General features: G+C 48.7%; 1 protein-coding gene across 1 annotated transcript; it reads left to right on the plus strand.

Moving 5' to 3' along the window:
- Nucleotides 1-1,184: 1,184 nt before the first annotated feature.
- On the plus strand, nucleotides 1,185-10,229 carry NRN1 (neuritin 1). Its single transcript, XM_061346561.1, has 3 exons — nucleotides 1,185-1,842; nucleotides 5,827-5,971; nucleotides 9,030-10,229. Exons 1-3 carry the CDS (start codon nucleotides 1,788-1,790, stop codon nucleotides 9,259-9,261), a joined length of 432 nt encoding a protein of 143 aa, XP_061202545.1. The 5' UTR covers nucleotides 1,185-1,787; the 3' UTR covers nucleotides 9,262-10,229.
- The last annotated feature ends 12,772 nt before the right edge of the window (nucleotides 10,230-23,001 follow it).

Genomic DNA, 23,001 nt, shown 5'->3' on the forward strand with positions numbered 1-23,001 from the left:
AGAGGAGACAGGCCAGTTTTTTAGATCTGCAAGCCCCAACTGCTGACACAGTTACCCAGTCTTATACCTGCTTTCCAATTGAAGAAACAGAGGTTGAGGTTTCATTATGGCTTTAAGAGGATGGGCATACAGGCTGCCTCTGTTCACATTAAGTAGACCTAAAGAGGCACTATCTTGTGAATGAAGCTCTCAGCAAGGAAGCTTTTCATCTTGCCTTCCAGTTCCCTTACTTGCAGTTGCATCCCTGGTGGACTTCAGGCAGTTGCTGCACATGGGGATCATGGGGACTCAGCCTATCAGCTGCTGTCCCCCTGTCACTGAGGTCCAAGGACTGTCATGGGTAGTTTGTAAAAGAGAGGCACCAACCAATAGCCCAGCTGGCCCAGGGCTTGGCAGCACTGCCAGCACAGCAGGATTGCAGAGGGGGGCACCTGGGGTCAGGAGGAGAGAAGGTCAACAGTAGTTCTCACTACAACTAGTCTCCCTGTGGCTCCTGGAGGTGCTAGATGGCTGGTGAAGGTCAGGGGTGAGATGGAAGGACTATTACTTTGCCGTGCAAGAGCACAGGGGAAGGCTGTAGGTTGGGGTTTTTGTCTGGTTGCTTTGCACTGAGAGAAGCCCATGTAGGCACCTATAGATTCCTCTCACGATGCTGGAAGGAATGGCCCTGAGGGAGAGCGTCCTGGGAGAATGTCAGGCTGCAGATACACCCCAGACCGAGCCCTGTCTGGGCCAGGGCTCCGTATAGCCTCGACAGGCACCATCCCCTCCATGCAGCCCTGTATCTCATTCCCAGAGGATGGGGTGCGGTGGCCCTCAGCCGCAGGTATCCTGCGGTCCCACCGAGTCCCCCCAGGGCTACCCCACTCGAGACCGCTTTCCTCACGCCACCCTCTGCAGTCCTGCAGCCAGGCTGCTGTCACCGGGATTGAGCACAGGCTGTAGGACCGGGAGAGACTTGCTCCCCCCCTTCTCCGCTCCCCCCAACCTCATCCTGGGGGATGACGTCATGGTGGGGGAGGGGCGGGCAGGGGGAGGGGACCCCCGCACCACTCTTTCCCTCCTCCCCGCTCCGCAGCGCGGGGGCCGGGCTGGCCCCAGCCCCGACGGGGCGGCCCGGGGGCGGCGGGGATGGAAGGGGGGTTTCTGCCGTGCTATCCCCACCTCCGGGGGGGCGGCTCCTCCGCCTGCGTGTCTGTGCGCGTGTGTTTGTGTGCGTGTGTGTCCCCATCCCTTCCCGCATCCCTCCCGCCCCGAGGGGACGGTCCCGGCTGCCCCCCCCTCCTTGCCGCCACACAGGGCAGGAGGAGCCCGGGGATGGGGGAGGAGAGGGGGGGGGAAGTTTCTCATCGATTAGTGGGGCGGGGGAACATGGGGAGAGCGGATAAATCCAGCCCGCGATGCCTATAAATGGCGTTTCTCTTCCAAGATGCACAATTTATAATAATAATTAAAAAAAAAAAAAAAAAGGAAAAAAGGGGGAAAAAGCCCCGGTCCGTGTCGTCCCCCCACGTCAGGGCCGGTGGTGGGCGTGAGGCTGTACTTCCTCCGCCCCCTCCTAATGGAGCGAACCATTCCCAGCTAGTCCTCCTCGCCCTCTCCCTCTGCCTCCCTCTTTCTCTCCTTCTCCTCTCGTCTCCCCCCCCCCCCACCCCCCCCTCCTCTTGTCTGCAAAGTCCTCCGCTGCTCGGAACTTGTTGGCAATGCCTATTTTTCAGCTTTCCCCCACGTTCTCCAAAGTAACTATTTAAAGATCTGCAGCCGCAAATGGTTTTACTAAATGTAGGATGGGACTTAAGTTGAACGGCAGATATATTTCTCTGATCCTTGCTGTGCAGATAGGTAAGTGGACTGCCAGATTCGGTACCAAGTTGTGTGCACCGGAGCCCGGCTCATGCATGCAGAAGCGGAATGTCGGAATAACCTGCGCTGACGGCCGCGTTTCGGGGCGGCGGAGGGACCCCCGCTCCTCTCCCGCTGCCTCTGCCTCCTTCCCAGTGGCAGCTTCGCGGTTCTTCACGGTGGCAAGGCAGGGGGGTTGGCAAGAAAAGGGAGCCGATTTCTTATTCCTCTTAAATCACTTTTATTGTTCGTTTTCTTAAATCAGTGCATGCTCACTCATACTTCGCTTTTTTTCCCTCCTCTTATTCTTTCCCTTTTTTTCCCCTCCTCTGCGTCCCCACGAACGGTTGCATTTGTATCTGCTTTTCGGATATCCCCTGCATTCCTTTCCACCGACAATTTGGGGACTCCAGTGCTAAGAAACCCCCCTCCCCTCCCCGCTCCCCGAGGGACAGGGAAATACGAACCTGCACAAAATGGCTTGCGAGAGATCTACCTGGAAAGTTTTTTTGCAGAAAATCAGGGGGACAAGCGAAGAGCTCCCTTTGGGAACTTGGAGGCTTTCCCATTTGCAGAGCAGCCTAAAAATAAACAAAACCCGTCACTAACTTAAAGAAATAAAAATCTACCTGAATGGGAGATGAAACAAATAAAAATTACTTAAAAATCTCCAAGTCCCACCGCCCCATCGTTAATTTTGTGGTCGGAGAACTGCTGTCAAAAAACGAGAGCGTAAAAAAAAAATTCTGTATATGCTAAGTTGCTTAAAATAGAACAGGTTTCCCTCCACACCGGTATGTGTTTTTGTGTGCTCGTTGCTGGTTTTGTTTAATATCTTTGGGGTTTCGCTCGTTGGTTTTGTTGGTTTGATCCCAGGTTCATTTTATTCCACTTTTTTTTTTTTTTTTGGCTGAATTTATTTATTCTTTTTAGTTGCAAATATTAAACAGTCTCCAAGTTAATGACCACTTTGGTCCGGTACAGGCAAATGTGAAATATTATTTATTAAACATATATATTCCCGAGCATGATCCAAAATTGGGCTTCAAGCAAAGGGCGATTAAAAGTGCGTCTTTTATTATCCAGATTGTCAAGTGTGAAGAGACCTTTGAAAACATTTGCCTGCAAAGGAATCCTGCTACAATTAAAAAAATAAATAAATTCTCGGCATTGCTATTTAGAGATCCTTTTGCTCGGTCACCCTCCTCTCCAGACAGTCTCTGCAGCATTCTGGGGGTACCAAAATAGAGAAAAGGGAAAAAGTAGGGGGAATAAAGAAGGGAGGAAGGAAGGAGGAAAAATGCCTTGAACATTTCATCATCGAGAAAAAAAAAATAAAAAAGAAATATTGAGATGAAATGTTGACCTCTGGAAAATGTGGGAAATACGATGCAACCCCCTCCATTCGTATTACCATTCCATTTTAAATGAGGCTGAGCTCACAAGGCCATTTTCTATACTGTCAGAGAAAGAATGGGGAAGGCATTATTTGGATATTATCCCTAATTTCAGTCCTTGCATTTATTTTTGTTTGTTTGTGCGTTTGGAGGAGGAGGATTTTCTCTCATTTGCGTTTATTTGGTTCAACCGAGGGAGGGTTTTGTTCACGGTGACATTTCAAAAGGTAGCTAGAGTGTCTGGGAATCGCCGTCCCCGGGCTGGCGGGAGCATGAGCAGTCATTTGGAAAGTTACCCCCAAATATTGCTGCACACCGCGGAGATGGTGGCGATGCGGGGGTTTGCGGTGCCCTGAGAGGGGATGGCTTTGAAGCTTGTGGAGGGCTCCTTTCTTCTCTGTTCCTCCTTCTGTATTTCGGGTAACCTTCTCCGCCCCCGAAATCAAGTTTGTGGTTGTCGGTGTGGGGTTTGCAAAGGGCAGCTTGCCTTTGCCCCGTCCTCGGCAGCGGCTGAAATGGATGTTCTGCTCGTTCCCAACATGTCTATGCATTGGGGCTTAAAAAGAAAATATTGTTTATTTACGTGCTTATGTATTTATTTGGGCAGAGGGACTTGGAACTGTCCGATATCCCTGACATTGTGTGGGGTGATGGGGGGGAGCAACGACCGGGTCCCGGCGGCGGGCGCTCAGGGACAGGTGCAATGGACCCAGCGCAGCCAAAGGGCAGGCGGACTGAGAAGAAGGGGAGTGGGTTTCGGGATGAGGCAAGGTCCCTTACGGATGGCTCCCGCGTTCCTGCTGCATTGCAAATTGCTGCACACTCCTGTCTTTGAAGGAGAGGGGCGGGGAAAAGTGGGGGCCACGGCAGAGCACAAGCGACCTAGTTCAAGAGAGATCCCGCTGCCGTTTTAACAGCGCAGGACCTGTGCTAGATTTGTCCCGCTGCCGTTTAACAGCTCGACTCAGCCTGTGCTAGATTTGTCTTTTACGTGTTTAATGGGTTTTTTTTTTTTTGGTACTGGTGTGGTTTGGGGCGGCTTTGGGCCGGAGTACCCCTTGCGGGGGGAGCGGCGCAGGCACGCATGGTCAGGCCGCCACGAGGGGAGGGATGCTTGGAGCCTCGCTGCTCCCGAACCCTACCCCCTACCCTGTTCAGGGTCCGACCCGGGGCAGGGCTCCACTTTGGCCCCGTATTTCCAGCACAGCCCGTCACGTTTTGGGAGAAATCCGAGGCTAATTTTCCTCCCCTTTCCCGCTGCAGCTGCCGGCGTCGGGTGGCGCGGGTTTTATAGGGCATGGTTTTACCCTCGGGATGGTCCTCGGTTCTTCTCTATTTGTTTGCCTGGCTGTTTTTTTTTTCTCCCATAGCCAATGTCTGTAGCCTGTAGGGATTTGATGTGACGGCTAGTGCCGGTGTGTGTGTGTGTGTAGAGGGGAGTGGCCACCAAGTCATGTTAGCCATGAATCAAACGGCAAGAGAGAGATCTGGGTTGAAAGAGTCGCTTTTGGAGTCAGCCATTTAGCTTGTAACTAGTGCCCGTTCAGGAAATACACTCGTACCATGCCACAGCCATGCCCCTGGGACACAGGCCGAGAGGGGACCTCAACCCCAACAACAGGGGGCTCCTCCGAGAGGAGGGGTGGGGAGGATCCCCCTTTACCTTTGCTGGCCGCAGTGCCATCGCGGCTGCACCGCCCAGCTTCGAGCCCAGGTTTTGGGGACACCACGGAGTCCCCAAGCCCCGTCCGTCCCATCCCCCGTGGGCCTGGCCCGGCAGCCGATGGCACCCGTGAGGAGTCATCATTTCCCGCACGCCGTCATTTTCCTGCCCCGTTTGCAGGAGGTTGGTTGTTCTTGGGGTTGCTACTACTGGGTTTACCCGAACACCGTTTACTGGCTAGATCCCGAAGGATGCCCGAGGCAGCAGGTTTGAAGGAGGAGGGTTCACCCCTGCCCCTTCACTCCCCGCTGCCCCTGGGAGGGGCACCCAGCTCAGTGCCTATCTTTGGGGTCGCTTCTTTTCCTGTCTTTATGGCAGCTCTTTCTAGTGATTTTGTTTCCATTATTGTTGTTATAATTTTTCTATTCCCTCTGTGTCTTGAGCGGTATTTCCCAAGCTGCCTGGGCGAAAACGAGCCGTGTGCGTGCGTGTGCGTGCGTCGGCGTTTGTGCGGAGAAAAGCGGCTGCTGCTTCGAGGCGCAATTTTCTAACAAAGGAGCAAGTCAGGGGAGAAGCAGGAAGAGCATCTTCCCCTATCCTCCCCTCTGCCTCGCCCCTAAAACGGGGAGGGGATGGAGGGGGGAGGGGTGGAAGAAACCCAAAATTTAAAAAGAAAGATAAGGGGGGGAGTGGGGAAGAAAAAAGGAAATAAAATAATAAAAAGACTGAATTCCACCTCGCGGGCACTGCCCGCCCACCCCCGCCCCTGTGCTAAAAGCCCCTGTCTCATGTCCTCGAATGCCCGCCCGATGGCCACCCTGACTTGGTCCTGAGGGGCTGGGGGGAGAAGGGCGGTCGGCGGGGTGGGGGCCAGGGGGGGCGGGAGCCGACGTCGTTGCTGACCTGTGCCCCTGCCCCCCCCAGCGTACCTGGTACAGGCGGTGAGAGCGGCGGGGCGGTGCGATGCGGTCTTTAGGGGCTTCTCGGACTGTTTGCTGCGGCTGGGCGATAACATGGCCAACTACCCGCAGGACCTGGACGACAAGAGAAATCTCCAAACGATCTGCGCGTAGGTCTTTCCTCTCTCCTTCGGGGCCGCGGGGGGAGAACGGGACGAGGGGTTCACTCGGGGCTGGCAAGTGGGGCAAAGCTGGATGGTGGCGGTGGGAAGGGAGGCCACAAAAATAACTCGGGGTTTGGCGCTTTTAGGGTTGGATTCTCTGCTTTGGGGTCCTTCCAAGTGCACTGCCATGAGGACAGGCCGGGCTTGGGGAAATGGTGCTGTCTGGAGGGAGTTTTTACAATGCCTTGTTTTAGGGTTTTTTTCCCTTTGTGAGCCTGTGCTGGGTTCGTTGTTTGGGGTTTTCTTCTCCTTTACTATTTTATTTTACTTTTATTTTATTCCCCCCCTCCTTAGTTCCCCGCTTGTATTTTCCCCCTCCTCTTGCTGACATTAACTGTATGGGGGCTATGGTCCCTTCCCTTTTTGCTGCCTTTGGGCCCTAAGCTCACTGGCATGCTCCGGTGCTCAGGACAGAGGCAGGCCCGGGAAAGGCATCATTCTCTGTTGTTGGGGAGGCCATTCCTCGCTAAAAGACATGTTATTAAAACGAAAAGAGACGAACCACAGTATTAATAGCCCAGTGGCAGAGGAGCTGCCGTCCCAACAGCAGCTCTCTTTAACCGCTTTGCGCTTCCGGGGAAAGCCCATTCTAACCCAGTTCTGTCCCGCTCCTGCCACAGAGGGGAGGAGAAGGAAAAGGAATGATAAAGGGGAATAGTAATACTTACTAATAAAAAGGAAAACAATAAGGGGGGGGGGGGAGAAGGGAGAAAAAAGCTAGACTTGCAAAATCGGCTCCTGCTCCTCTCCTTCCCAATTTCCCTTCGAAGCTGAAGAAACTGGGGCAGTTGGGTGAGACCTAAATTTGGGATACTCTTCCCCAGAGCTCAGGTTAGCGGATCTTACCCTGGAAGGGGAAACCTGGGGAAACTGCCAGGGGCCTGCAGCCTCCAGCTCCGGCCTTGCCTGCTCGATTCAGGGTCCAGCGTCCCGAGCAGGGAGTCAAAAATGGGCCTTTTCCATACGTAAAGGCGGAAAAATAAAATCAAAAAGGCTGCACTGGGTTATTCTTCTGTCTCCCCGCTGCTGTTTTCCGGCACAAACTCCCCACCGAAAAGAAAAACCAAAAATAAAAAATGCCAAAAAAAAACCACAAACACAAAACCCAACCAAAACCCCTAAGCAGACAAAAACAAACAAACAAAAAAAAAAAAAAAAAAAAAAGAGAATCAAATTTAGGAACGAGATACGGTCGTTAGACATAAATATGTTTGGAATAGTTTTTTTTTTATTATTTTGTTTCACGAAAATCAAAAAAGCAGACAAGAAAAGGAAAAGTGAGGTGAGACAAAAGGGGGAGTGAGAAAAAGAAGAAAAAGAATAATAAAAACGAAAGGAAAGGAAGAAAAGAGAGAAAAGGGGAAAATATAAAAGAGAAAAAGAAAAAAAAAGAAAAAGAAATAAAGAAGAAAAGGAGAAAAGGAGAAAAAAAAAAGGTAGAAGAGGCTCTGTAACCCTCTTCCTACCTAGAGATTTCTGAGTCAGGCACCTACTAAGGCCAGCACCGCTCTGTAAATGCTGGATTGTGGTTTACCTTTTATTGTGCATGAGAGGCAAATACTCAGGGGCAGTAGCACCCTAATATGATGTCCTTTAGCCCTGGAGTGCCGGACCAGGGGTCGCCTTGACCAGTAAAAGACCAAGCCCCTTTTCCCGACCACCTCCCACCACCCGCTTGCCTTCCCCCTGTTCCGGGGTATGTATTGAAGGAAGATGGGGAAAGATTTAATTTTCCTTTGGGAGATGCAATTACAGCAGAAATACTGCAGGAGAGGCACACTCTCAGACTCTGGCTTCTCAGTATCTCATTATTTATTACAAATGTAGCAAACATTGGGAGTCTACAACCAGCTTAGAGTGCTCATAAATTAGCGACTGTAGGACTACTTAAAAAAAAAAAGAGAGAGAGCAGGAGAGAGAAGAAGAAAATCAAGATCTAAATTTGCAGGCGCCTGCCTTAAGGCAAGGGAAAAATAGGAGGCAGAGAGTAGATTCGGGGTAGATTCGATAACCCAGACGTGGAGTGGAAAGGTGTTCCTGCCCTCCTAACCCCCACCCCCCCCCAAGAGGTGGGGCAGTGGGACGGGTCCTGCCCCGGCGGCAACTGCCAGTCCAGTCCACGTGAAAAAGGGAATTAAAAGAAAAAAGAAAAATACGTGTAGGAAGAGCTGGAAATTATCTTGGTGAAGGGGAAACCCTTCGCTGCCTTTAGACCCTTGGCCATGGATCAGGAGTCCCTCCCGCGGGCCGGTGTGGGACGGCGAGGAGGGACCCTTCTGGACCAGAAGGGGAAGATGCTCGTTGCTTTTCCTTTTCCTCTTCTCCTCCTCCTCCTGCCTATCCGTTCAGTCAGAGCCCCCTCCCGTCCCTGGGCATCCTTCCCAAGGGCTTCTAAGGGCACACTGGGACTCTCCAGGATACCCCTTCCCTCCTTGGGAAAAGAGATGCCTTTCCTACCCCCATCTGCTCGCTCCCATCGGTGACGAAAAACCCTCGGTACGAGCCTATGGGCTCCTGGGCTGGCGTCTGACATCTGAGGGTGCATCCCCCGCCCCAGTCAGGCAAAGATCCCCTCCAGAAGAGACCTAGCAAAGCAGCTCATGCACGCACACACACACACCCCCAGTCCGGGCTGGTGCCGAAGGCGGGGTTGGAGAGAGGGGACCCCTGAAAAAGCAGCCAGGGGCGGGGGGCCGGTGCCCAGCGCAAGGCATGCGCTCGGGGAGGACGGTGGGGCAGCCCCGGGGAGGTGGAACAGGGGCCGAGGTTCCCTCTTAGAAACCGGTGTCTCAGCAGGGAGAGGGGGAGCAGGGGCCGGGTTTTAGGGCGGGGGAGGCGGCGGCTCCTCCCCCCCGGGCGCCAGCCCCCCTTTCAGGCATGTCCCCGCTGTAGCATGTGGGTAGAAGGATGTGGAGGGACGGCGGGCCCGAGGGGGTGCGGGAAGGTGGTTGCGGGAAGGTGGTTACGTGCCTGTTTTGATGCCGGCTGCTCTCCCCAACTGCAGGTACTGGGATGATTTCCACGCGTGCACCCTCACAGCGCTCACGGATTGCCAGGAAGGAGCGACAGACCTCTGGGAGAAATTGAGACGGGAATCCAAAAACCTCGATTTCCAAGGCAGCTTATTTGAACTGTGCGGAGGAGGCAGCGGCGCGGCCCGGTCCCTGCTTCCGCCGCCCTTGCCCCTGCTCTTGGCGGCCCTGGGGGCCGCGCTAGTGACCTGGCTGCCTTTCTAAGGGGGGCGAGCACACTCACACCCACACCCCCCCGTGCTGGATCTATAGAGGAAGTGTCCATCCCTTGCTTTGGGGACGTTGTGCTTTTCTGTGGTTGATGCTGGTGATGGTGGTGGTGGTGGCTGATGGTGGTGAAACACCCGTGTAGGACTGTGGAAGCGTTCTCCCTTTATTTTTTTCCTTTTGTGTTTTATTTGCCAAATGTTACCAAACAGGCAGCGGCGCGCAGCCCGAATCGGACCTCAGCTTTACTATCGCTTCGAATCAAAAAAATAGAAAAAATAATATTAATAATAACAATAATAATAATAATAATAAACAACCAAACTCGAGCCCTCGTTGTGCAAAAGCAATCTCAGGAACGGCTCTGGGCCACCTAACGCTAAGGCGCTAAGGCTGTAAATCGGCCGGGCTATACCTCCCGGCCAGCCACGGTCCCCCTGAAAGCACGGCAGGGTGCGGGGCGAGAGCGAAACCGCAGCCAAACACAAAAATGGCACTGGCGATGAGTCCAAGGGAGATGTCCACGTGTGAAGCATATGGTGAATAATTCACAATCTCTCATCTTTCCTCCACAGTCGCTTGTTTTCTTGGTCATTCCACTGAAAAAAAAAAAAAAAAAGAAATAAAAAAAAAAAAAAGAGAGCATTTTTCCTCAAGGAGAAAAGAGCGAGCGAGAGGGAGAGAGAGAGGGGGGGAAGGAAACGAACAGTCAAGGAAGGAGGGGAAAAGCGACAGAAAGAGAGGTATCTAAATGCCCGGAGGAGTGAAGGAATGCTGCTAACAGATCTCTGAGAGTTTACCTTTACTTGCTTTTCGAAGGCATCTTTCCGAATTCACTGCCTTTATTTTTTTCCTCCTCTTTGTTTTAGATGTTACACATATCAGTAAAATACCTGAATATCCAACCGTAGAGATCACAAAAAGGGGGCTTAAATGTAAACATAAAGGCAAAAAAAAAACAAAAACAAGCAACAGCAAAATGATTTTGAAAAAAAGAGCCTTGATTTTAAAAGAGAAGAAAAATGTAATTTAAACAAAAGTTTATTATAAAGTCAATTCAGCAAAAAATAACAAAAAAAGATTTGCTACAAAGTATAGACAGAAGTATAAAATAAAACAATTATTGTTTGAAATGAGGGTGTCGTCCTTTCTATATGGCTAGATTATCTCGACAAGGACATGGCTTTTAAAGCAAGGAGGGCTAGATCCCGAGCCGATCCCTTGATGAAGGCGGCAATTTCAGTTCACACAAGGACAGGGCAGCTCAATCGGTTAGTGGGAGCCTTACTTCTTCTTCTTCTTTTTTTTTTTTTTTCTTTTTTTTCCCCTTTTCATTTCTTTCTTAGAAACCTGCTATAAATCATCCCACCCTGCTCCTTCTCCTCCTCCTGACTCCCCAAACTGCAGCCCCCACCCTCCAACCCCATTCCCAGCTGCCCGGAGCAGGCGAAGGGAACCCCGGCTGCGCGGCGGGGCGGGCCCACTGGCGCAGAGCGGTGCGGAAGGGCGCAGAGCCCCGGCGGAGGGAGGAAGGGCGAGCAGCAACCACCATTAAGGAGGAGGCTGCGGAGCCGGGGCGCAGAGGAGCCCTTTCATAATTAATAAGGCAGCTCCGCAGAAGGAGCAAGGGGAAGGGGGGACGGTGTATTGATTTCACAGCAGAAGCTGCTCTAACCTCGGCTATTTATAGGCGCCCGATGCCTTTATAGAGAAATACACACCAAAGAGTAAACACGTCCTTTTTACTTATAAGGTGAGAGCCCAGCTGGCGACAAGGGGCGGGTGGGTGAGTGAGTGGGCGATGGGAAGGTAGGGGCCACGAATTGGTTTGGGGTGATTTATTCCGGCGGGGAGCCGTTGCCCGTGCAGTAGCTCTCTTTTGCCAATGGGTAGTAGGGTGGCAGGGTCTCCCCCGCCTTTGCCCCCTCTCCCTGCTCCCCTCCCTTCCCAAGGTCCGCAATGTAATGTGTAAGCAATAGCAAATGTAACAGTTCATAAATCAAACAGTGGGTCGCAAGCCAATCTGCATTTCCCAAACGGATTGAATCCCAGCAACGAATGCGCTCAGGAACTGGAGACTGGCGCTTTTACCACTGGAAGCAATGTTGATTTTTTAATGATAAAATACATTATGCTAGTGTTGGGAGGGAAGGGGGTGTCTTTGCAGAGCTCAGCCTCTCTTCGGCAGGCACAGGTCTGCTTGCATTTCGTTTTCCTTTGCCCTCCCTCTAGACTCACTCCTCACCACCACCAAAGAAAAGGAAAACCCTGGAGAGCAGAGCTTTGTTTAAACGGTTTGGGTTATTTTCCCTCCCCATAGAGGATCTAGACCTAAATTGATTTTTCTGTGCACATCTCTGTATTCATGAGGTCAGGCGCGGTTGTTCCGATTTCCTGTAGCACCAAATGCCAGCTGCCGGAGAGAGACCGAGTCCTTGCTGGGGTGCAAGAGGCTCCGCAGCCCGCGGGTTCCGCCGCCTGGGCCCTGGGGACCTTTTCCCCTTTCCCCGACGGCAGCAGCAGCATCGCCCCGGGGAGACCTGGCGCCGGTCCCTCCGCTGCTGTCACCCCTCGGCTCGGCGCGGGTAGCGGGCCTCATCTTCTCTGCTGCTGGACTGTGCCCGTCCGTGGGAGGACGGTGGGACGCCCAGCTTCTCCTCAGGCTGAGGAGAAAGCTGAAACTCCGTAATAAGGGGACGATCTTGAGTTCGTTGATGGACTCGAGTTATCTTCGCGTGAGGTCGAATTATTACTCCGTAATTAGCACATCCCCCAGTTAGCCCTCCGCTGAGGCCAACAATAAAACCGTGGCAAACGCGAGAAAAGCGGCAGAGCAGGTCGAGAGGTGTCTGATGGCCGGAATCGGGCCCCTTCCCTCCCCACTCCGGGCATCTCCCGGGGAGCATCCAATTTCGGGCTCCCAATTGTCGGGCACCCATCCCCGATGCATTCCTGACGAGCAGGGGCGCAAGGAGGCATTTGCTGCTTAAAACCCTGCATTGCACTCCCGGGATTTCCCTCACAGCCGGCAGGGACGGCAGCAAACCCCACTCCCACAGGCTCAGCTCGGTATCTTTTTCTGGGAACACCAGCAACTAACAAACCCTACACCCCCCTTTTCCCTCTCTTCATTTTATAAGAGCCCCTCAATGCGCAAGGCATTGGTTCTTGACCCTTCTGCCCCTTTCAGGGGTTATTTCTGAAACCTGAGTGCAATGGTCGATTTATAGACATATATATTTAACCTAGGGATGGTTTTTCGTTCTTGCCTTGTTTTGTGGCCAAGGAAACAGGAGCTCTCCCCCAAGTGCCAGAAAGAGTCAGACTGTATCCAGTTTGCCGCATGTGATCCCGCATCTGCAGGTTTTGCACGGACTGGAGGGAGAGGGCTGCCGGGGGGGAGGCCGGGTGTCCCCTGTTGGTTTGGTCTCGTTGTCCCCGGCAAAAGCCGGTGAGGTTCAAGCCCCTGAACACCCCTTAACTCCTGGGCGAACGTGAGCTGGTGAACTGGGGAGGGGGAAAAATGCAACAGAAAAGCATTTAAATGTTGACAGCAACCACAGTAAAATTATCACCTACTTAAACAACAACAACAAAAAAATACACACAAACGGAGGGGGGGAAGAAAAAAAAAAAAAAAGACTAAATGCAGATCAACAGGAAAAAAAGACCCCCCAGCTAAACCAAAAGCCAAACCAGTGCTTTTCTAGCTGGCTGGATATGGATAACCGGGGACGGTTGCAGCCACTGCGGCTCTGTCTGCCCTAATTCCCATCCCCAGCACCGACTGAGCATCCGCAGTCCCGGGGGGCCGCTGGAGCCGGCTCCGTTCTCCCTCCCCGGGGCCGGCAGAACCCGCTTTTGGCAAGCTACTGCTCTTTGCCAGCCGCCACCTTTTAGCAGCCTGGCTCAGCCCTGGGCTGCTCAGCCAGCAAGGGCTGCCCTCTGACACAGTGAGAACGTGCCAGCACTGGGCTGAGGTGGTGGCAGTCGATCTTTCTTTTTTTTTCTTTTGCTTTAAAGGGGAAAAAGGTCCCTTTCCCATCTGCTCCCGTCAAAGGCTGTAACAGGAAGATGGAACTGGCCTGTGCTGGGAGTGAAAGCTTCAGCCAGGACACACAAATCTGAGAAAAAGCTGTCTGGATGGTAGAGAGGGCAAACAGGCTAGTCCTTAGGGAGAGAGCAGGGAGAGATGGTGGAAAAGTAAGGTGCGGTACCCATTTCTCACAGGACTTTTGGGTGTCTGTATCTACATCTCAGGAGAAGCAGGGAGATGCTGTTGGCCCGTGGATGCTTTGCACAATCTAGGGACAAATGTATCGGTGACTCTCCAAGCCCTCTTCTTTTCCAGAGGCCTGTTTAAATCTGTGCAGTTGCTTTCCTGCCCATTGAAATCCAGTAGGTCCAGTGAAGGGCTGACAACCCAAGGAGACAGAGGCCAGTTCAGCCTTTGCTATTCATCAGGGCTGATTCACTAAGGATTAGTGCCATTAGGTGCACTACAGTAGTGCCTGAGGGCCCCAATTAAAGGAAAGTGAACTTGTTAAAACCAGAGAGGCAGATTCTCTCTTACTCCCGCTTGATGCAGAGGTGGTGCCTGCAGGGTGGGCAGCAGCAGTAGCCCTGGCTTTCTAGGTATGCAGCAGCCTCTCTGCCTCCCCCTCCCTCCTCCTCCAGCTTTTCCTTTTCCTTGGCTGCAGATCCTTCTTATGGGCTGCTGCAGAGTGAGGCCGGTGCTGGAGGTGGCTAGCAGGATTTGTGGGAGGAGGTGGCAAATCAGGTTATTTTTCAGAGCCACTTTACCCTTCATCGCAGGGCAAAGGAGTGGGTTTGATGGTTGTGGTGTGCGTGGTTTATTTATTTTTTATTTCGGGGGGAGGAGAGCAGGCAAAGTGATGAGGACTGCAGAGGAGTCTGTTATGAAATCAGATGCAATTTTAGCTGTCCGAAAAAGTTGCTTTAGGCTAGAGGCAGCTGATGATCAATGGTGCTGTTGGCAAACACTCTTCCAGCTGGCTGCTGTCCCTGTCCTGAGGGATGGTTTCAACCCAAGGCCCATTGCCGTGGTGGTACAGCAAAGGGTTTTCATCTGTTCTGGGCTAAGGATCTTCTGCTGTTTAGTTCCACCAGGGAGAAGAAAAGATGGAGGTGGTGCAAGCGAGACACAGCACTGACACTAGTGAGTTACTGGCTGTTCCTTTCTCCCCAAATCCCCATGGTGGGTCTGTGTTAGAAGACCTTACTCAAAGCCCCACCGTACTGAGCTAAGGGTTTGTTAATGGGCAGGCAGGCTGTGCTGGCATAAGCTTTACCTTTCAGGAGATACTGCAGAAATAGATTTCAATGACTGGAAACCCAGAATATGGCCTCTGCCTCAGCTTTTTAATTTTTACTGCTTGCTTCATTTTTTTTGTTTATCTCTGAAGCTGATAAGCAGAAAAGGTGGAAGCAGCCTGCTGAAGGTCAAGGTGAGACTGACCATCAGTTCACCGGAATGCTGGAATTTTCCAGTGGAAGTCCATGTCCACAGGTGCTGGAAATTTCCTCAGCAAGAGAATCAGCATTGCTGCAGGGGACGAATAACTAGTCCTGACCTTCTTTACACAACTCTTCTCTGGGAAAATGTATCCCCTGAAGTCAATATGCATTCTGCCTAGGTAAGGATTTTGAATGCTCCCTTTTGCCTCTGACAGGGATGTTATCCAAATCTGAACTCCAGGTTCATGCTACCAAAATATGAAGTCTTTGTGTGTGCATTGTACATTGTGCCTCCAGGTTTCTTGCCTATGGTATCAATTTATTAAGGACTGAAAACCTTACTAAATCTCTCAAGCACCAAAGATCAGATCTGCAGGGCCCTTTTTTTTTTTTTTTTTTTTTTTTTTTGCTGGGAAGCAGCAGACTCAAGAATAAATGGGCAATTCAGCTTTTAATACCACCAATTTTTATAGCACTTTAGAAACTACTGGATATTCAAACCGATTCTTCCTAAGGCAGGGAACTAAAAACCAAACCCCAGCCAACCAAACTGGAAAAAAAAAAAAGGGCAGAGGAAAAAAGGAAGAAAACATAAGGCAAAAAATCATCATTGACATTATTAGGAGTTGTTTTCATCAGATTTATCCCTCCTTAAACCTCCTGTTTTGCTGCAGACACTCACTATCAGCAAGTTCACTTCAGGGCCAGCTAAGTACATGGGCTAATTCTGCCAAATGCACCTCTTCAAGAGTCAAACCATGTGTCTAGTATAGCATATCTCTATCAGAACTTCTAATAGCAGTATCTGAAGTACGAGAAGTTTTGCAGTAAATTGATAGTTTGGTATTTATGCTCCTTTTAATGATTTTATTTTGACTGAGTAGTGTATGAGGTCCTATCCATTCTTGTGCTCCCTTGGGACACTTGCAATTTTCCAGTCTTCTGGCACAAGCTGCCTTTAGAAAGAATGATTCCTGTAAAGCAACCGCTCCATTTCATTTACCACATTCCCAGAAAACTCTAAATTATGTTGTCAGATGAAAAATCTAGAACATATTCTGTTAGCATGGAGCATTGGTCACATTAGTTTTGCAATGCCTCATTTAAGGATCCAATATGTGAGAAAATTGTCCTAAGCTTTTCTTTTTATTGAGGCTTAATAGGCGTCCTTGTCCCTTTTACTAGACCTGTGATGCAAGGATTGGCTTTGTTCTGTTGCCAAGACATTTCATTTGATCTCCCTCACCCTTACTTCTCTTGTCTATTAAGTGGGAGTAGCACTTTGAGATTTTTGGTGGGTGAAAAATGCTACATGAGGTGGTAGGCATTATTAATTAGAGTGATCTTATTTTATCTCTTAGCTTTCATCGGAAGAAAAAAACATCTGGATTGAAATTATGACAACAAGTAATAGATAAAGGACACTTCCCTGTGGCTTCACAGATCTGCTGCATAACAGAAAATGTTCAGCCCTGGGTGCACAAGAGTTGTGGTTCATGTCTCCCTCCAAAGAAGCCTCATTTTAAAGAATGCTGTAGCATATCAACCTAATGCAGATGCTGTGCTGCAGGCATCTCAGGCTGTGAATTTCAGCCTGTGCCCTTGGCTAGGCAGTTGAGGACAAGTTGCAGTACCCGTCCTTTTTGCAGAGAACCCAGTCTGTCTTCAGCCATGACACTCACTGCTGCAAGCTCCCTGTTTTGCTGTGCATCAAAGTTTCATTTCATTCCATTCCCTCCTTTTTCTTTAGGTGTCAGTGATTTGCACTCTCTCCACCTAAATCAGAGATCTGGCACATCAATACTTACAAGGCTTAGGAGAAGCAGAAAACATCAATATTTCACTGAACACACAAAGTTGCACAGCTCCCCTGTCTACATTTTAATGTCGGTTGTGGTTAGCTTGTTTTTTCCCCTGTAAGCTGAGTGAATTCAGTTTCTCTTTGAATCCCACCAGTGCAAATAGCTTGGTTTACTCCATTGCTAGCATTAACAAGGAACTGTGATGAGTTTACTCAGGCTCACTAGGAAGCCAGTCCTGAGGTGGCTGACTTATAGGAAAAGCCACAACAGGAGTAAGCAAGATCCAGTCTATGCACCAGACACAGCTTCTCCTGGTCTTCAGCTTGTGTTACGACTCATGCTTATGTTAAATACATTGCCATTAGTAAATGTAATAGAGTCACATGCAAAGGAAAATGAGCTGGATGCTTAGTCATGGAGCTACACTTAGAAATGATGGCCCATTATAAGGCAGCTTCATGAACTGCAGGAGATCTGTGACAGCTCATGGCAATTTAGGACTTGCTCATCTCATGTTAGACCACAGTCTGAAGTTTCCTACCTCACCCTTTGTGTGAACTAGATCATGTAAATGGGGGTACTGGAGTTACGGGGAAGTTGAGCAGAGTCCTTCATGAGTACCAGCTTGAGAAAGAGCAGTAATTAGCTCTAAATTCACTCTGCCAGCCTGCGTTTCTGAGCTCTCCCCCTGCTGCTCCATAACTGGAAGCCTTGTGCACTAGAAGAAGGGGAGAAGAAGGTTTTCCTCATGCTGGTGTTAATCAAGCCTTCTTGCAAGCTGCCGAAGCTATGAAATTGTATCTCCTGTGGTGTTCAGTGGTAATGACTGTCTCCTATGTGTAGTCTCTGGTGTCTAGTAATACAGTTGTGTTTCTGCAGTGGATGTACTCCTGGGGTTCTTCTCCTCTGCCTGCCTACTTCCACAGCTCTTGTAGGCAGCTCAAACCTTGGAGATTTCCATCCCTGTCAAGTTTGATCAAACTCAGCTCACAGTCTCAAAAAATTATTGAAGAGGGACTGACTGGCACTTGCACAGTGTGATCTCATGAGTTTCCTTTCCTTGGAAAACTAGGCTGCCAAACTAGCAACAAGGGGAAAAAACCACCATCCTACTAGCAAAGAGGACCTAAGCACTGGGAAGAAAGAGGGAAGTGGGAGAGGAAAATGAAGCTGTTTTGAAGGGGGAAGGAGGGGATATCACTGCCTTGTGGTTGCAGAGCTCTCCCACTTAAAGGACCAACCTTAGAGACATGCCAGGATGTGGCAAGATCTCTTGTGAAAATTAGTAGGGGAGAGAAATCACCTGGATTCATCTCATCACCATGCATCCTAAATGGGTATTTATGTTGTAAGGACTGTCTCCGGTGGTTTGCATTTCTGTCTACTAGACAGACGCAACTACAGTACAACCCTTGTACCTGCAATATCTGACGTGAGGTGTGTCTTGCCCCAAAGGGAATGATCCTACCACCACTCTTCTTCAGACCAAACTTTTCCGTGGTGCTACTGCAGGGTTTGTCACTCCATGCGTGATGTTTGTATTTAGAAAAGGTGTTGTGTGTCTTAACAGGTGCAGAGGTATGCTTGGTTTTACTGGGTATTTATAAGCACTCACCCTGTGTGCACTCAAACCTTTCCTGTCCTTGTGTCTTATGGAATAAAATCCTTCAAGTGAGTTTTAACGATTCTTGTGCTACTTCTTTACAAATTAGGGAGCTGTCATCCTTTCTTTTATTTGATATCACGCAATGTTTGAGGCTGTCAGAAGTATTATAGTGCTTAGTCATATAAATTGATATTTGATTTCAGTAATTATAATGTCACTAATTGTATTTTTGCACCTGATGCAATTACTGACATTCAGCTCTTGAGTTCTGCTTTGTTCTTTCTAGATTTAGGCACTCGTTACTTTTAGTCTTCCTCACCTACAGTACACACAACAAAACTCATAAATAAAAGCTCAGACCTTCCCATCAATGACTATGTCCAAATGTGTGTGGTAGTTTGTAACTCTGGGTGTACACAGAGTGCAGGATATGCTCAAAACAACACTCCATATTACAATATCATTTTTAAGAGGCTTAGAGGAGGTTATGATGTCCAAATGATGCACGGTGCTTAATTGCTTGTAGTTGCTTATTGATGAAGACCTTCTGTTTGCAAGTTTTAGAGGGCATTTTTCCATATAGACTTTGGCTTGACATACCCTGGGGCTGCTGTGGCAGCACCTTGTGTCTGGTATATCTCAATGCTCTTCTCACGGCTTTGTACTGGTGCATTTGTTAAGTTGTATTGCATGAGAAAGGGCTTCCTTCCTACACCTCAGCCATCCTTTCTGTCTTCTCCTCTACCTTCTCATCACATTGCTGTTAAGTCATAATTTGCAGTCTACATTGAGGTTTCCACACCCTGTCCACTTGGTGCCTTCTAGGCTGACAATTCCATGTTAGAAGAAATATGACAGATGAGTAAATAATAGTCATTTTAACACAGTATAAATATTACATAATTACAGAAATGTATAAGGCCTAGCAGCCGATTAGTGTGCAACTTTTGTACCTAGTTAAGCATAATCCATTCAGTGCCAGTGTTGTCAACAGACAGAGATCACTAAAAGGCAGCTTGAGCAGGTCTTAATGAAGGGTATAATTTTTACCAGGGAAAAATTGTAGGGGATGATTGTTGACATGACTGCAATCTCCCTTGCACTGGAGCAAACACCCAGGAGAGGATGTTCACCTGAGGACTTCTGACTGCATCTCTTCTTGGCTGGCCATTTGGTACAACTTTTCTTTTAACCTTGACCTTGATGTATCCCACCAGCTACAAAACCGGTAAATAAAGCATGTGCTTTGTGCCTGTCAACCTGCCTCAACTTTCTCTGTGTTAAAGCACAAAGTGAAAAATCACCTGGGCCAAGGAATTCCTGTTCCATCTCAGCAGAGTTTAAAGTATCCCTTTACTAAAGATACCTAAGACCCATTGGCCTCTGGGTTATAGTCCACACAGAAACTTGTTACGGTTCAATTTCAGTAATAGAAAACCTTCTGTGAACAGTGCATCTTTATTATCATTGCCATATGTCAATGTTATTGCCATCTATTATTTCGCTTTAGGAGTGTTTTTTATTATTTTAGCTTGAAAATTGTTCCCAATTGTCTTAAATTAAACCAACATAAGTTTAGTTTAACCTGAAGGGAATGATGACCTCCTAGAAAATTGCTGTGCTTCTGTCTGCTCTTAGAAGTACATGGTACATCAAGGTTTTATGTCCTATGACAGAGCCATGGCTGCAATCTGGCTGGAGTGTCCATGTGGCAGTGAGCACTGACTTCACTCTTGGTCTTGGTCTAGCTCATCTGCAACAACAAGACCTTTGACCAAATTCACCACTTCATACACATGTATATACTCTATAGACCAGTTCATAACAGCAAGGTGCCTGGTGGGTGATGAGGTATCATGGTAGTGAAAAAGAAATATGCAAACTGCTGCTTGTGCAATTTTGCATAAACCCTTATGTTCTAAATTCTTTGGAGCAAAGACCAAGAGATCTGCAGAGATGCTACTTGGAATAAAAGAGAAAGAAAGAAAAGCTAATTTTCACTGAAGTGTCTGGAGAACTTAACCTCAACGACAAGGTGAGTAGCCTAGAAGAGGACCTACAGACCTTAGAACAAACACCTCTAAACAACAACAAAAGGTGACCTCCTTACATCAAGACACTCACCTCCCAAATTTCCCAAGCAGTATCTTCCTAACAGGCATGTGCTCAGCCATCACAAACATGGCTTATGTCTAGTGATTTAAAGATCACCAGTGCAGGTTATTCTGTATTTCCGCAGCCTCTGTCAGTGCTGCATTTTCTTCACTGTCAAAGTTATCTTTCTTCTAAGCTGAACCTGAATTTTCCAGCTTTTGAGGTGACTATGAATAGGTTGGGTGAACATCTATCAGGAGCTTCGTGGACCAAACACGTACATCAAGATCTCTGGCAGGCCTCTTCAACCCTCTTTTGTGGCTTTCAAAAGTTCCAGTATGATAAATGAACAGCTACAGGAAACAGGTGTTTGCAGAACATGCTCTTTTGAATAAATAGTGTTATTTGGTGATCAGTAATTACCACCACTGCATTTATGAAAATGTTTGCTGACTCATATGAAACCAGGAGGGGTCAGCTTTTCCGTGATCTTACTGGGACAGACTTTTAAACAAATACATGGAGTTGCTCCTGCAATTGAAAGTCGACATATGCTACTTTGGGATCAGAAAGGTGGAAGAAGTCTCAGGACATGAAGCTGTTCTGGACATCTGCACACAGCCTGCTAAGTATGTAAATCAATCAGCACTGAAATGGTTAGCGGTACTGTCATTTAAACTTGCCACCATTCTGTTTCAGAGTTAACCCAACCTTAGATACAGCTATGCAGGGGGTTGGGTTACAAGGAAGCCAGTGACTGATCTTGCTGACATTTGGACTAATGCCTGTTTAAACCTGTTTTTCCTTGAGGTACCTTATGCTAGTTGGGGACAAGTGAAAACCATTTTTCACACTTTGGGTTAGCATACCTAGGCTGATGTCCAGGCAGGAAAAGCAGGGAGCTGGCATGCTCAGAGATTTGCAATGTTGGTGCCTCCTCCAGAGACATGCCAGCTGCTGGCTGCTGCTGGCTTATGGCAGAAGATGATAGAGTAGCAGAGATATCCATCCTGCTGGGCAGTCTGACCTGTGCCAGGATCAACTGTGAAACATTTCTCTGCTGATAAGTGTTGAGAGCTTCCCTGTGTTTATGCAATGTTAGCAAATACTGCTAACTCTCGTGTGCCAAGGGGGGCTTGAAAAAAGCTGTTATAATATCACTTCAGGTATCAGTAAGCACAACCTCTCTCAGGCACTGGCTTCCTTCTTGCCTGGTGGCATTCATTCTCTACAAGGTCAGAGAAAGACCTGGTATCTGGCTCTCAGCTCCTGGCTTGGGCAGAAGGATAGTCCTCTCAGTCAGACCTACTGTGTCCTCAACAGGCCCCCCTTCTCTCCCACGGCTTTTTTTGCAGCACACCTTTCCCCAGCAGCAGTGTGTTCCCCTCACCAACCATGACTGTGGTTGACTGAGATTTCTAAATGTCAAACCCTATACTAGGGATAGTGTCTCCTGGCAGCACGTCGTGGAGAGTTGATGGACTTTCAGAAAAGGGAGCAGGTTATAAGGCAGCGGAGCTTTAGTATATTTACACTGTGACAGGCAAACTTTTGTATCTTGGGTTACTTACAGAAGCTGCTCCGGAAGATAAAGGTATAGGAGGAAACATAGCCAAGGGGAAAAGGCTTACCGTGAATATTTCCATTCAGCATACAGGAAAGTTGCTTAGTGACATGCAGAAATTTGCCATAATTTTCTTTGTAAACAGCACTTGGCTTTAGCATGTGAACTCAACACTTTGCTTGGAGGAGCTGGAGTCAAAATTGACCTTCATGCATCCTGCATTTGGCACTGAGAGAATAAAGTTCTTGGGGCTGTGGAGTCCTGAGATGGAGCTTTAAATATGTTTTTAAAGGTCAGACAGCAGCTTTCACAACTCATTTTAGCTCTTTTCCTCTGACATGTTCGTAAAGTGGGCTTAGTCTCTGAATGCACCTGTTAAAGAGTATAGTGTGAACAAAATCTTGCATGATCATAAAAGTAGAGTTCTAAGTCACATTATATCTTTGGAGAAATACAGCTCTGGAAGACAAATTTAGAGCAAAAGAATACAGTGACTTCAGCTGGGGGTATTGCATTTAGTGATTGAGATGACCATGTGGAAACCGTCTGAGGAATATACAGAATGTATATTCCATGTATTCTTTTCCAGGTCAGTGAAGCTCCAAATACATAATGCAACCATCAGGAAGTTTCCTTGGGTTTTTTGGCCAGTAATGGAAATTCTGAGTCACTCTGGGCTTGATTTTCTAAAGTAGCAGACCCTCTGTTTCCAGTGTTATCAACTGAACCTGTGGATACAAATGTTGGTGCAAAACCTGAGTTAGAGACTTTGGGACAGTAATGAAATATTTCGGTCTTAGCCTGCTGTGTAGACATGGGCCAAGCTGTGGCTTTTAGTCCCATGTCTTGACTGCCTCTGGGTTGGATTGATGGGATGTTACTTTTGGAAGAAAAAAATAATAATGCTCAGGTAAAAAACTGTGAAAGAGTCCTAGGGTATTTTGGGTGTGTTCTGGCTGGATCCCACCACTTTTATGTATCCTTCCTGAAATGCAGGCTTGGTTGTATGCACTTGTGTTTGTAGGAAGCTAGTTTTAATTGACAGACTTGGCCAGACTCCCTTAGGTAATTTTTTTTTTTCACTTTCATCACTAGCCAAATTCTGACACAGCTCTTCAGCAGGCAGAAGGGCTTGTTCTGAATCTCCCCTGAAATCAACTGATGGAGCAATGCTAGGTAATGCAAGCAAGTTT

Source organism: Neopsephotus bourkii, unplaced genomic scaffold (genome assembly GCF_033783945.1).
Source record: "Neopsephotus bourkii isolate Nb327-2 ecotype Australia unplaced genomic scaffold, CSIRO-AGI_Nbou_v1 NB_272, whole genome shotgun sequence".
Classification (NCBI taxonomy): Eukaryota; Metazoa; Chordata; class Aves; order Psittaciformes; family Psittacidae; genus Neopsephotus; species Neopsephotus bourkii.